Genomic DNA, 14,079 nt, shown 5'->3' on the forward strand with positions numbered 1-14,079 from the left:
ATCAGGTCAGGCAGCATCCGAGGAGCAGGAAAATCGACGTTTCGGGCAAAAGCCCTTCATCAGGAATAGAGGAATATGAATAGGAAGGGTTTACAGGCTATGGGCCAAGTGTGGCAAATGGGACAAGTTTAATTTGGGATATCTGGTTGGCACAGACAAGTTGGACCGAAGGGTCCATTTCTATGACTTCACAACTCTAGCGAGTCATTATGATTTGCAATGCACTGCCTTAAACAGTGCTGGCTCGATGCTTGAGAAAGAAACCTATTGCAGGACAATGGGGAAATGCAGTGCAGTGAAACAAATTGGGGTAGCTCTTTCAGGATCTGCCAGACATAATAGGTTGAATCTTTGTTGTAAGATTCCATGAATTCTCATTTGCATGCTGGGATGCTTTTGCATTCATGGCATTCCAGTCCTGAATTTGTAACCTTGGTATCAGATCATTGCCCAACAGAGAGCTCTGAACAGATTTCTCCCCTGGATATAAAGAGCTGTCCAGTAATCATTCCCAGCAAGCATTTTTACAGAGTCAAACATAAGCTCCAGTGACCTGTGAGCCAGTGCTGAAGAGCAGCAGCTGCTAATGACATCCAATATATCCAAATAAATTGCACAGGAGAATGCTGTATATCATGGACAAGTATTTAATAATCACACTCTACTTTATGACTTGATGTCTCTCTGGGTGAAAGGCATCATTACCATTATATTACATGACACGAGCACAGGTACACTGTATATTCAATCTGTTCTTTAAGTAAGAACAATTCTCACAGTTTAATAAGCAGTAGATCACGAATGATTGACCAGGCTGCACAATTCAACAGAAAAGTAACTACAAAGATGAAAAGCTGGCCAGTTCCCATCTCTACCTGGTGTGAATTTTCTTATTTTTCTCTCTTCTTTAAAACTAATGTTTTTTTTTCAAACAGCACATTAAAAAAAGGTCACTTTCCTGTTAATACAAAGGTTATGAATCGGAGAGGCTGTCCGAAATAGGCCAGAGCCAGCAAGAGTTTCCATAGAAACCAAATTGTAGCAGTCCACGTCCCTAGAACTGACAGAGTATCCGCACAATCCGTCTCCCCCAACCTTCATCTGTTGTCTCCACTTATCCGAGTTCTTCTTAATAATCTGAGTGAAAGAAACAGAATGATGTTGTTGACCAGCAATGGAAAGTTGGTGGCAAAATATCATACAAAATAAATTATTTCAAATTTAAAACAAACTTTAAAATGGCTACCAAAAGGCACTTCCTCTAGATAAAGGATAACGTAGGAACATAATTAAAAGGAGCAGGATTAGGTCATTCACCCTCTCGAGCCCAATCTGCCATTTAATGAGATCATAACAGATCTTCTAAATCAACACCATTTTCCCGCATTATCTCAACATCCCTTGATATCTTTAAAATACAAGAGCTTGATGGCCTAATGGTATGATTACCAGACTATTAAACCAGTGACCCAGCTAATGTTCTGGGTACCTGGGTTTGAATCCTACCAGGGTACAGGTTGCTCTACTATAAAGCGACAGCTGTGTTCCTCTGCAACCTCACGCTACAGAAAACCATGCTATGGAAAACCGCACTGTAGAAGATCGTGAACAGAAAATCACCACACCCGTTCAGTAGGAAGTCTGTGTCATCCAAACAATGTCTACAATTCGTCAATTGCATTATGGCCAATTTGTGTTGACGAAACGTGCCTTATAGCAGAACGATCAGAAGATGGTGGAATTGAACTCAATAATAATCTGGAAATCAGAGTCTAATGATGACCATGGAAACATTGCTGATTGCCAGGAAAATCCCATCTGGTTCACTAATGACCAACTTTACTTGGTCTGACCTACATGTGACTCCAGACTCACAGCAATGTGGTTGACTCTTAACTGCCTTCTGGGCATTAGGGATTGGCAATAAATGTTCCCCTGGGCTGTGATGCCCATATCTAATGAATAAAACAAAAATCTAGAAATCTTTATTCTCTGCCTTGAATATATTCAATGATTGAGCCTCCTCTAGGCTGGAGATTTCATCACCCTCTGTGTCAAGAAATTCCTTCTCAGTTTGAAATGGCCTCTTATTTATGAGACTGGCCCTAATCCTCCCTATTCCCATCCAAGGAAGTGTTCTGCCAGGCTCTGCTGTGTCAAATATAAACTTTGTATGCTGCAATGAGATCAGCTCTCATTCTTTTGACTTAGAATTAGAATTCCTACAGTGTGGAAACAGGCTCTTCGGCCCAACAAGTCCACACTGACTCTCCGAAGAGTAACCCAGCCAGACCCATTCCTCTACCCTATATTTACCCCTGACTAATAACTTACACCATGGGCAATTTTAGCACGGCCAATTCACCTAACCTGCACACCTTTGGATTGCAGGAGGAAACCCACGGGGGGGAGAATGTGCAAACTCACACAGGCAGTTGCCTGAGGCCGGAATCGAACTTGGGTCCGTGGCGCTGTGAGGTAGTAGTACTAACCACTGAGCCACCGTGCCGTACTAAACTTCTAGAGAATACAGGCTCTGCCTCCTCAATCTCTCCTCACAGGAGGATCCAGACATCCCAGGGCTCAGTCTGGTGAATCTTTGTGCCACTGCACAAAGGTAAGGAGTCCAAAACTGCATGCAATTCCCCAGATGGGGTCACATTTCGGTTCCATATAATTGGAGCAAGACGTCTTTACTTCTCAAAACCCTCTGAAATGAATACCAACATACCTTTTACTTCCCTGGTCATTCATAATATTAATGATTGCCTAGAATAACTCTTTAGTCAGGATGAAGATGACAGGCTGTTGAAAACATAGACATTAGACTGAATGCTATTGTGGCAATTATTGGTAGACGGAATAGACAGTTATCAGCATGAAATTTTCATTATCAGTAGTGTAATAATAATGGATGTAGGTTTGCTCGCTGAGCTGGAAGGTTTGTTTTCAGACGTTTCGTCACCATACTAGGTAACATTATCAGTGAGGCTAGTTATGTTACCTAATATGGTGATGAAGCATCTGAAAATGAACCTTCCAGCTCAGCGAGCAAACCTACATCCAGAACCTCAACCTGAGCTACAAATCTTCTCAAAACGTAATAATAATATAAAAACTGAACAAAATACACACACAGATATATATAAAAACTGCATTCAGAATAAATATACCATGAAATCATAAGATATAGGTCCAAAAGTTAGGCCATTCAGCCCATTGAGTCTGCTTTGCCATTCAATGAGATACACAACAAATCTGATAATCCTCAACTCCACTTTCCAGCCTTGCCCTAAAATCCTTAAATCCCTTATTGAGTAAAAATCTGCCTTATCTCAGTTCTAAGTATTCTTGATAACCCAGCCTCAAAGCTCTCTGTGGTAATGAATTCTTCATTACTATTGAAAGGGTCGCTTCACCATGGTAACTTCAAGCGTAGGGGATGGTGTCAAGATGATGCAATCACAATAGCATGCTGCTGCTTCACAACTCATCCAACACGTTTGTTAAAAATAAAAAAAAACTAGCCTGTCTCAATAATACATCACATTATGCTGCAGGGCCAGCTGCCCAACACAAGCATCAGGTTTAATCCTCAATTTATGCTGAGTTAGTCGATGATGACAAAATTGGATTTATACTGGGAAGGAAAAAAAGGCAAAGCTGTGGGAAAATGGTGGAGGAGTGGGAGTAATTAGATAGCTTTTACAAACAGTCAGGCAACCTTCACTGAGAAGCCTCCTTCCACGCTAGATGATTTTATAACATTTGCAATTTCTTATTCTTCCGACATGGGAGATGGACATCGCTGGCATGTCTAGCATTTGCTGCTCCTTCATCATTTCTCTTGCTCTGAGTGGTTTTCTGCTTGATTATTTCAGAGGGCAGTTAAAAGGCAACCACATGGCCACAAATCTAGAGTCACATGTTGGCCAGACTGAGTAAGGCCAGCAAATTTCCTTCCCAGAAGGACATCAGCGAACCAATTGGGATTTTACAACAACTCATAATAGTTTGGGCTTTATATAATTTCAAATTAATTAACTGAGTTCAGATTCCACTAGTAGCTGTGACAGGATTTAAACTGATGGCCTCAGAGCATGGCCTAGGCTTCTGGATTACTATAGCCCAATGACTAAAGCACTTTTTCCCCCTGTTGTGCTGCATTGTGACCACGTCTGTTAGAGCCTCAAGTTTATTTGAGTTCAGTTGATTCACTTGTTATTGTTCTGTATTCAGATAACACAGCTTTACCTCCTCTCTCTGGTCTCTGTGTGCTCCAGCTGCTGTTCCTGGAAAAGCCTTAGATCTTCCTGTTGATATCGAGCATCAAACGATCCCTCTCTACCCCTGAAGGCCAGCAGTTGGCTGGAATGGTCAGCACTGCGCTCTCGAAGGGACGGATTTAACGGACACAGAATTGTGTCACCATTTTCCTGAGCAAAGACAACAGTTAAAATTAATAAGGAGGAGGAGGGGTTAGCAGGGGACAAAGAAGCAGCATGGGAGCACAGAAAGAGTCAATATAATTCTATAACAGAACAAAAGGAAGCCACCCAACCACCATGCCTCGGTCTACTCCCTGAAACATACAGGTAATAAGACCTGCTCACTTGCTTCCTCCCTATGGCCTCCTAAATCATTTACTTTTGAGTAGAGGCTCCAGTTACAATGAACGTTATATTTGTATCTTGTCATAACCCTATCCATTCTTTCGAATTTCTAACCTTAATTTCAATAACGTTATCAAATAAGACTCTGTATAAGGTGTGTGATTCAGTCAGTGCCCCTCTCTTGCTGGGGAATCAACCTTTGGGAACACCAGGACTTAGCATGGATCGGGAATGTCGCTGATTGGCCACTCCCATGCTGTGGAAGGGCAAACAAGGTTGGGAGGGTAGCTGTCCTACCCTTATCATTGATTCCAAGATCTCCAGGTGGACCATTAATGCTGCCAATTCGAGATCCTCGCTGTAGCTATTCTTCAAAGGCACAGATCGGTATCCTGAGAAAACAAGAGAGATCAGCTGATTAACAGCATGCATTATAGAAGGAAGTGGACAAGGATGTAGGGGTAGTGATGGGGTTTGAGGAGGAACACAAGGTCAGCTAATGAAACCTAGCAACTTGTGGATAAAATCACTTGTGAATTGTCAGTGACGAAAGATTTTTGATAGACACGGGAATCAAAGGTTAAGAAAAGAGCAGACAGGAAAATGGACTTGAGGCTACATCCAGATTGGCCATAAACCTATTGAATGGTGGAGTATGCTAGGTTGGCCAAAAGGCCTACTCCTGTTCCTAAGTCCTGTTTTTCCTCACACGAGTGGGCAGCAATACAGCATGAGGGGTGGGCAGTTAAATAAAGAGGAACGAGCAATGAAACAACACAGAATGGGGACAAAACGTGGCATGGTTTACCAAACAAGTTAGGAGGCGAGAACTGAACTAACGAGGGACAGCAGACAAAAGGAGGAGGGTGGTGAAGCAGGACATTGGAGAGACATTGCACAGCATACGGAATGTGGAGACGATAATGTTTCTCTTTGCTACCTGTCCTTATGGCTTTGACAGGAAAGGTTGCTTCTGCCAGGAAATTCTGATCGCTGAACACATCCTCCTCGTAGACAACAAATCGTAAGAAGCTGAATTCTGGGTTAGTGATGTGTATAGAAAATGGCTTTGCCATCCATGTGGGGTTTAAGCCATTCACCGCTAAAATGGAAAGAAATGAAAATGGAACCATTATTTCCTACAGTGTGCCACCAAACAGAAGACCTTTTGGGAACTACAAGAGGTTCAATTTACACATTTAATTTTGCCCTCTTAAGAACTTCCACCTTCATCAGCTCCACACAAACTTCAATGCCAGGACCCAAAGTTCTGAAATTCCCACCTTAACTCTCTTTTGCTAGTCCTTTATACTTACCTCTCTGACCATACTTTTTGTCATCTGTCCCCAGATTTCCAGATGTAACTCAGTATCCAGTTTTGTTGAAATACCTGAGTAAAAGTTCTGCAGGCATTTCCTATTTTATAAGTGCTATAAAAATGCAAATTGTTGTTATTCACTACTAATACTGTATCATCATGTTCAACAATAATATCCCTCACACTGGATAATGTGAGGCCCTTTGGCCTGCTCTCTTGGTAATTTTGTTTCATCTCCCCTCTTCTCTACATGCTATTGATCCCTTCTTAAATACAGGCAGTTCTTTTGTAACACAATGGTTGCATTTTTTACAATCCTGTTTATAGAAAAATCACACGTCAGAAACAGTGCTTAAAGTGTTGCTGATCTAATGGTGTTACAGCCAACACACGTTTTAAAAGTTCGTGCTTTAGAAACTGTGTCCCCAATTCGTCAATTGTGTTACAGCTGCTTTGTGTTAACGAAGCGCACCTTAAAGCGGAATGACTTGTATTCAAATGAATTTAACATTTCTATGATACTTCCTCTTCATGGGTAAGCCATAGTAAACGTAGTCACTGTGAAAGATCAATGCAACCTATCTGAGGAAATCAGACCTGTGCCCAATGTCTGATGTATGTACACAAATATTCCGAGAGGGATGATAGATTCCAACCTGAGGCCTGACCTGACCAAGGGACATTGGGGCTAATGATAATAGTTATTGTAATCAACCTAATTGAACATGCTGTGACACATCTCTGGGACAGGTGGGATTTGAACTAGACATTCGAGCTCAGAAGTAGGGACACTACCACTGTGCCACAGACCATCAAAAACAATTTTGAAATAACCTGGTCAGGCAGACCTCCAGGGATTGTGGGACTCAAACCTGGACCTTCCCTTCCAGAGGCAGGGCCACTACAGTGCCACAAAACCCCCTAAACAGATAACTTTTACCCGATCTGCAGCAGTTCAGTAAAATACATATTTGGGGAGGGTGGTGGTTTCATTTCTATCATTTCAGGCAGGATTTAAGAGTCAACGATGTTACTGTGGGTATGAGTCATACGTGGGCAGCATTGGATGAGAATGGAAGTCTTCCTTCCCTAAACGACATTAAGTGAACCACATGGATTTTTATAATAATTGACAATAGGTTCATGGTCACCCCTCCTGAGACAGATTCAGGATTTATGATTTACTTCAATTTACATTCTAGGATTCAAACCTTTGTCACCAGACCATGAGTTTAGGCCTTTGAATGACTAGTGCAGTGACATTACCACTACACTACCACTTCCCCTATACTTATTAAGTGACATTCAAGTACTTCCTTAACACTGGAAATATGGGGACAAGTGATAAGCTGTAAGAGTTTTCTCAACAAGCTACTGAAGGGAGAGTGTTTAAGCAGGGTCAGTTTTAAGGCAGCACCCTTGACCTGACTGAGTGTTATCCAGGACTAAATTAGAGAATAAAATCTCATCCCCATCCATGGCTGTATGTCCTGCAAATTAAAGTCTGAAAGTGCAGTTGGTGAGACTGCTCTCAGGGAAGTCCACTACAGCTCCACCACAGAGTGAAGAAGATGATAAAATGGTGAAAAGTTGGTAACAACATCACAGAGGAAGTTGTCACCGCAACTATCGCTGGGTCTTGGCTGTGTCAAGGTCGAAGATAAGGGCGATCTTCTTACCAACAATCTCAGTCTTGTACTTGCAGTTATCGTAGTCAGATCCACAAACCTCAACCTCTACAAATGGAGAGGTAATGCCTCTGCCATTCTTAGGCAAGTGACGAGCACCCAGAACCTGGTGAAATCAATTTTAAGAGAATTTTAACAGAATGCAAAAACAGTTATTCATCTGCTATATCTCGCTAACCAGCCCTTCACCATCATCTATATTTCATTAAAACTGCTGAAACATGGTGATATACCTACAAAGCCTGAAGAAGGGCTTATGCCCGAAACGTCAATTCTCCTGCTTCTCAGATGCTGCCTGACCTGCTGTGCTTTTCTAGCACTACACCCTCCACTCTGAACTCCAGCATCTGCAGTTCTCACTTTCTCCCAATGTGCTCCTATCTCTGTTGAAAACAGTACCTTATCCTTTGATTCAATTTCCTTCCTGTAGTGACTGTAATGAGGTCAGCCACGTGGACCTGACAGACTATGAGTTCCCTGACTGGATCTGTTAATCTGGCCCAATCAGGGAGCCCCGGCTGACAGATATAAACAGGAGATTCAGAGTCTCCTCAGTTTAGGGGACTGACTCTATGCTGGCTGGTGCTATAGTCAGTATGTTACTGTTGCAGTTGGTTTCTGCTCCTTTTTTCTGGAGGAGGAAACCTGATTCCCGAACTGGCTGAATTATTGAGCCAGTTTGTTAACGGTCATTCCTTTTTAGTGAGGACTGATGTCTAAATTCCTGATGCACATAATGTGTTTCAGGTGTAACTCAGTTCTCATTAGGGGATTGTTGTTTCACTGGCTGGTTACAGCCTGTGTGTTAGTCTTTTCTCTTTTTACTCTTTTTGAGAAAAGGACAATGTTAGTTTTATGGTAGGGCTTAGCCCTTGGACTCTAGTTTTCTTTTGTTTTTTTTTGTATGTGTCTTCACTTTTTATTGGTGTTTGGACTGAGCCCTTGTAGAAGACATACATTTTACCAGAGGAGCTGTTCCTGTGGGGAGGCCTATCCCTGGGACTGGGCCTCTGAAGATTGAACACCTGTGTGTGTGCTGGGAGGTGAGCACTTGCTGTATCCTGGAGTTTGGGTGAAGACCTTTCCTTCAGAAGTGGACCAAACCCCTGTCAGTTAATTGCACCTGTACAATGTACTATGTTCCTGTGAGTGGGCCTGGTTTTCCAAGACTGGACCAGGACTCTATGGAGACTGAACACCTGTGTGCTGTGGGGTGTGCATTTGCTGCCTCCAGGAGTGGACTCTGCCCTTGGTTGCGGACTTTGTTTTTAGCAATGGACTCTGCAGTTTGGAGTGGACTCTATTTCTGACGATGCACATTGTACACTGGAGTGGACTCTTCTTGGAAATGGATTCTATATCTTGAAGACTGTATAGATTTGGACTGTGTACCAGTAAGGACTCTGTTTTTTTGGTAACTAACTGTATTGTGGTGTTTACTGGGTCTATCACCCGCACTGTCTTGCGTGTCCCTGGGTCTGGCAGGCCTTGCTGTGAGCTGGGAGGCTCATGGGTCATCCTGAAAGCTGTCACCCCGAGAGCCGGAGGGTGGGTAGGCCATCCTGTGAACCTGAAGGTTGGTAGGCTCTCCCGAAAGCCGGAGGGTGGGTAGGCCACCCTGATGCCAGTCGCCCCGAGAGCCAGATGGTGGGTAGGCTGTTCTGAGCACTGTCATCACGAGAAGGGGTAATCGGGACGGGTTATCCTAGAAGTGGTTGAAAGGTGTCAGAGCAGCCGAGAGCCAGAAGGTGCGTTGGAGCGGGATGAGATCCAGAAGGCTTGTGGGCTACCCTGCACGTTGTCGTCCCAGGGAAGGGGACAGGCTGTCCTAGAGGTGGCCGGAAGGTATGCCAGGATAACCCACTGGCCGGATGGCGCATCAGGGTGGGTGAGAGCCAAATGGTACGTAGGGGCAGACCGAGAGCCAGAAGGCGGGTAGCCGTCCTTAGCGCTGTAACCCCGGGCAGGTACCGGGGCGGGCTGCCCCAGAGTTGGTCGAAAGGTGCTGAGGGTGGTTAGTGAAGCCGGAAGGTGGGTAGGCCGTCCTGCCCGCTGTCACCCCGGGCGGGTACCGGGGCGAGCTGTCCTAGAGGTGGTCGAAAGGTGTGTCAGGGCGGACCGAGAACTGGAAGGGGCATGGGGTGGACCGAGAGCCAGAAGGTGGGTAGGGGCGGGCTGCCTTAGAGTGGTCGGAAGGTGGGAGGGGCGGGGGCTTGCTGGGTCTGTATTGTATGCACTTTTTAATGTAACTGGATTGTCCTTTTATGTACAAATGTCGTTGTCACTGTGTCTTTTAATATGTGAAACTGGGATTTAAGGTTTGTCCTCATCTCCCTGTAAACTGGTTGAATGGTAGAGTTTGGGGCCTGGCTTTGCTGCTCCTCTCCCTTGTAAAATTGTTGTTGTATACAGCTGTTAATGTTAACTGGCTTTTGTAATTTGTTTAATAAAATATTATAAACAGGAGTGTCAGAAATCTGCTCACCCTGAGAGCCATCTCTAAGGCAGTCGGACTAGGGGAACATCTGCCCTCTGCATGCATCAACTAACCCTGCGTCTCCTCTGGTGACATGTCCATCTTTGGCCTCCTTTACTGTCATAGTGAGGCCAAATTAAACTTGAGGAGCAACACCTGATATTTCACCTGGGGAGCTTATATCCCAAAATATTGACTTCACTAGCTTCAAAATCCCTCCATCCCCAATCTTACCCCATGCCCAGCTCCCCATCCTTGCCTCACTGACCTGTTCTAACCTGTCCATCTTCCTACTCACCTATCCGCAGCACCCTTCCCACTGACCAATCACAATAACCGCCACCTGCATTCACCAATCACCGACTCACCTACCCTTCCCACAGCCATACCTCCCTCCCACTACATACTTCTGGGCTCCACTCCCCCTCCCCAGTCCTGATGAAGGTTTTAGGCCTGAAATGTTGACTTTCCTGCTCCTCAGATGCTGTCTGACTTGCTGTGTGATTCCAGCATCACATCCATTGACTCTGGCTTCCAGCATCTGTAGTTTTTATTGTCTTTAAGCACTATGCACATGTAAATAAAAGGTGATTTGGTGATGGGATATTGGCCTCTGTGGAGGTATTTCACATTCCTGACTCCTTCTGGCTCTGATTATTTCTCCGAATTTATCTTCAAAACTTGCTACTTCCACTGCAGTAACTTTGGCTTGAAAGCTTGGTGTCCATAATTTCTTCAACTATCTCCTCACTGGCCTTCAGTGATTTATCCCTAATGATCCTTCCTCCTTAGTTGGTCCTGTGAGACCGAAGAGGACTTGTTTCTCGTTCGATGGATTCAGAGATGGGTGGTTATTCAATGCACAATCTGCATACTCAGCCCCATGTGGGGCAGGTGGTGTTATGCCCAAAGTTTGCTTGGAAATTCGTGCCCTCCCTCCACTGCCTTGACTTCACCTCTGTGCAGTTGTAAGTTGTCTCTCTTAAGGACAATTAGGGGTGGTCAATAAATTCTGCCCAACCAGTGACACCCACTTCCTGTGAAAGAATTAAAAAAGCTCATCACTGTCACTACTGTACTGTGGTTCCTTATTAACCAGTTACATAACTTCAAATCACCACTGCATTCCCTTAAGTCTTTGAAACCTCCTCCTGTCCGACTGTAGGTGCTGCACTCCAGTGCAGTACTGAAGGAGTGCTGCCCTGTTGGAACTGTTAGCTTTAAACTGACAGTCCACAAAGGTATCCATACTCAGAAGTTATCCCTGATGCCTTGGTGAATACTTATCCCTAAATCACTGTCACAAAAAACATTATCTGGCCATTTACTCACTGCTGATTGCGGGACCTTGTGTTCAAATTGGCTCCCGTGTTTACTATACGATGACACACACTATGGAAGTACGTAATTGGAAATTAAACACTTTGGATCATCCTGAGGTGGTAAAGACTTGACATAAGCGTATTTCATCTTTTTTCCTCAAATAATTCATCCTCCCAAATGTTAATTCAGTAGACAGTAAAACCCAGGGTATGATTTATTTTTAACTTATGATATTTCCTTTTTGGTGTTTTACGCTAACAGTGCATCACTGATTACTGCATCACAACATCCTCCATACAGAAACACAATAATGCGGTTGCAAAACAGCCCTTTGAATCTGCCTAATGTCTGAGAAGCTGATTTCAATCTAACCTTACAGATAAGGAAACAGAATAATGATGTTGACCATGTAACAGACCTGGAGTTGAATGATGAGTGACTCTGTTGGCCTCACAGAGTGTTTGTCAAAAGGATCAAACTGGTCATCCCTCATGATGGATGGCTGCAGAACATACCCACACCTCCCATTCAACATGAACAACGACTGATTCATCTGCATGGGTTTATCTGGGAGACAAAGATAAAATATAAGGAATTAGGACATGATATCAAAGCCCTTAACCACTTGCAACTAGCCTACAGTCTGTATCAGATTTAGTTTCATAAATTTATTTTTTTCAATCCAAGCAAAACTAGAGTAAACAATGAGATTTTGTGCCAAGTTTAACACTGTGGACTTAAGCTCTACTAAGAACAGAAAAGCCCATTCCACCACAAACAAAGGCAGTTCCAATCAACACCATCCTGCAAGATGGGATGGAAATATAAGTAAAAGGTTAACACTGGAAAATCGATGGATGGTATGGGATGCTCAATCAGTGTAGTCAAAAGTAGTGGTTCACAGAGTCCTTGACAGGGATCTATCAGACAGAGTAATTGGGCAACATCTGCATACTTCCCCACTAGCTTCATCATCCTTGTTCCCATAACATACTCTTTCCCGTCTAAATGCCTGCCTTGTACTGTTGTGGGATTGCTTCAGGAAAGTTTTATTTTCCATGGGAAGTGGGCTTTTGCCCATCCATCATTACCCTTGACCTCAGTTGCTCGGTGGGCCATTTCAGAGGGCAGTTAAAAGAAAACAACATTGCTGAGAGTCTGGAGTCAGATGTAGGTCAGACTAGGTAAAGGTGGCAGATTTCCTTCCCTAACAGACACTAGTGAACCAGTTTTACAAGAATGAATAATAGCTTTCATGGTCAACTCCCTCCTGAGACAAGCTTTTAATTCCAAATTTTGTTAACTGAATTTAAATCCTACAAAGCTGCGACAGTGGGATTTGAACCCACATCTCTATAGCATTAGCCTGGACTCTGCCAGATTACTGGTCAGTGACCTTACCATTAGACCAACATTCACCCAGTGAGTGCTTGAGGAAGTGAAGGTCAACTCATCAGGCAGTGAGCATTGTCCACTGACAGCCTTCTGTGCACATGACTGCACACCAATGTGGAAAGTACTGTCTCGAATGCTCATTCTGCATCAATAGTGCTGAGGTCACGAGTGTCAAGTTCCGGGAGTGATGATCACTGACAATCTGTCCTGGTCCATCCACGTTGAAGTGATGGTCAAGGAAGTACAACAACTTCCCCAGGAGGCTAAGGAAATTTGGCATGTCCACTAAGGCTCTTACTCATTTTTATAGATGCACCAGAGAATGCATCCTATCTGGATGGTATGGCTTCTCCTCTTCCCAAAACTGCAAGAATCTACAGAGTCATAAGCATAGCCCAGTCCATCACGCTAACCAACCTCCCATACACTGGCTCCATCTATACTTCCCTGTGCCTCAGGAAAACAACCAATATCATCAAAGACCCCTCCCTCCCCGGTTACACTCTCTTCCATTGGGCAGAAGATATAGATGTTTGAATATGCATACGGACAGATTCAAGAACATCTTCTTCTCTGCTGTTATCAGACTTTTGAACGGACCTCTCAAATATTAATTCTCATCTCTCTCTGTCTCTCTCTCTCTCTTCACCATCTCTGCGGCTGTAACACTGTACTCTCCACTCCATTCTGCTACCCTGATGTACTTTGTGTGGTATGATCTGCCTGTAGAGCATGCAAAACAACACTTTTCACTGTGTCTCTGGGCATGTGACAACAATGAATCCAACTCAATCAAACTCAAACACAACTTCTTCCCTTTAAGATTCCACACAAGCACAATGTAACATTCAAATGCTGTTGGCAACAAAAGCCAGTTCAGACAGGGTATTGATCGGGAATCGGGAACTGTTGTGATACCAAGACTGCGTGTGTGGGTTGAGTGGGTTCAGTGGTAATGAGGACAAAAACAGGGAGAAGGGAAAAAGTAACAAGGACCTGGGGTCTGGAAGTTCAATGCCACTAACTGACTGCCACAAATCCACATGGGCAAGGGGTCGTAGTTGGATGAGTCGAGACGCTGGCCTTTGGGATAGATGCGACTCAGCTGCAGACGGTTGTACTGTAGAAATTTCTTCCCTTTGACCCTGTTCACATATTTCTCTGCCTTGGTTTCTGGAAACGATGACATATCCCGGTAGCAGGCCCGATCACTCCCAATCTCTGTATCACAAAGAAACAACGGGAGAGATTATTGTCTTATCATTT

General features: G+C 43.9%; 1 protein-coding gene across 1 annotated transcript in view; it reads right to left on the bottom strand.

Annotated features, from left to right (window-relative positions):
* Positions 1 to 629: 629 nt before the first annotated feature.
* plcg1 (phospholipase C, gamma 1) overlaps positions 630 to 14,079 on the bottom strand; it is a 168,418-nt gene continuing 154,968 nt past the window's right edge. Inside the window, exons 26-32 of the mRNA XM_072556339.1 lie at positions 13,810 to 14,034; positions 11,837 to 11,985; positions 7,611 to 7,725; positions 5,554 to 5,715; positions 4,911 to 5,005; positions 4,255 to 4,436; positions 630 to 1,137 (exon numbers count right to left, since the gene is read on the bottom strand). Coding sequence (XP_072412440.1) covers positions 1,098 to 1,137; positions 4,255 to 4,436; positions 4,911 to 5,005; positions 5,554 to 5,715; positions 7,611 to 7,725; positions 11,837 to 11,985; positions 13,810 to 14,034 — 968 coding nt within the window. The 3' untranslated portion in view covers positions 630 to 1,097. The remainder of the gene's footprint in view (positions 1,138 to 4,254; positions 4,437 to 4,910; positions 5,006 to 5,553; positions 5,716 to 7,610; positions 7,726 to 11,836; positions 11,986 to 13,809; positions 14,035 to 14,079) is intronic.

Source organism: Chiloscyllium punctatum, chromosome 37 (genome assembly GCF_047496795.1).
Source record: "Chiloscyllium punctatum isolate Juve2018m chromosome 37, sChiPun1.3, whole genome shotgun sequence".
Taxonomy (NCBI): Eukaryota; Metazoa; Chordata; class Chondrichthyes; order Orectolobiformes; family Hemiscylliidae; genus Chiloscyllium; species Chiloscyllium punctatum.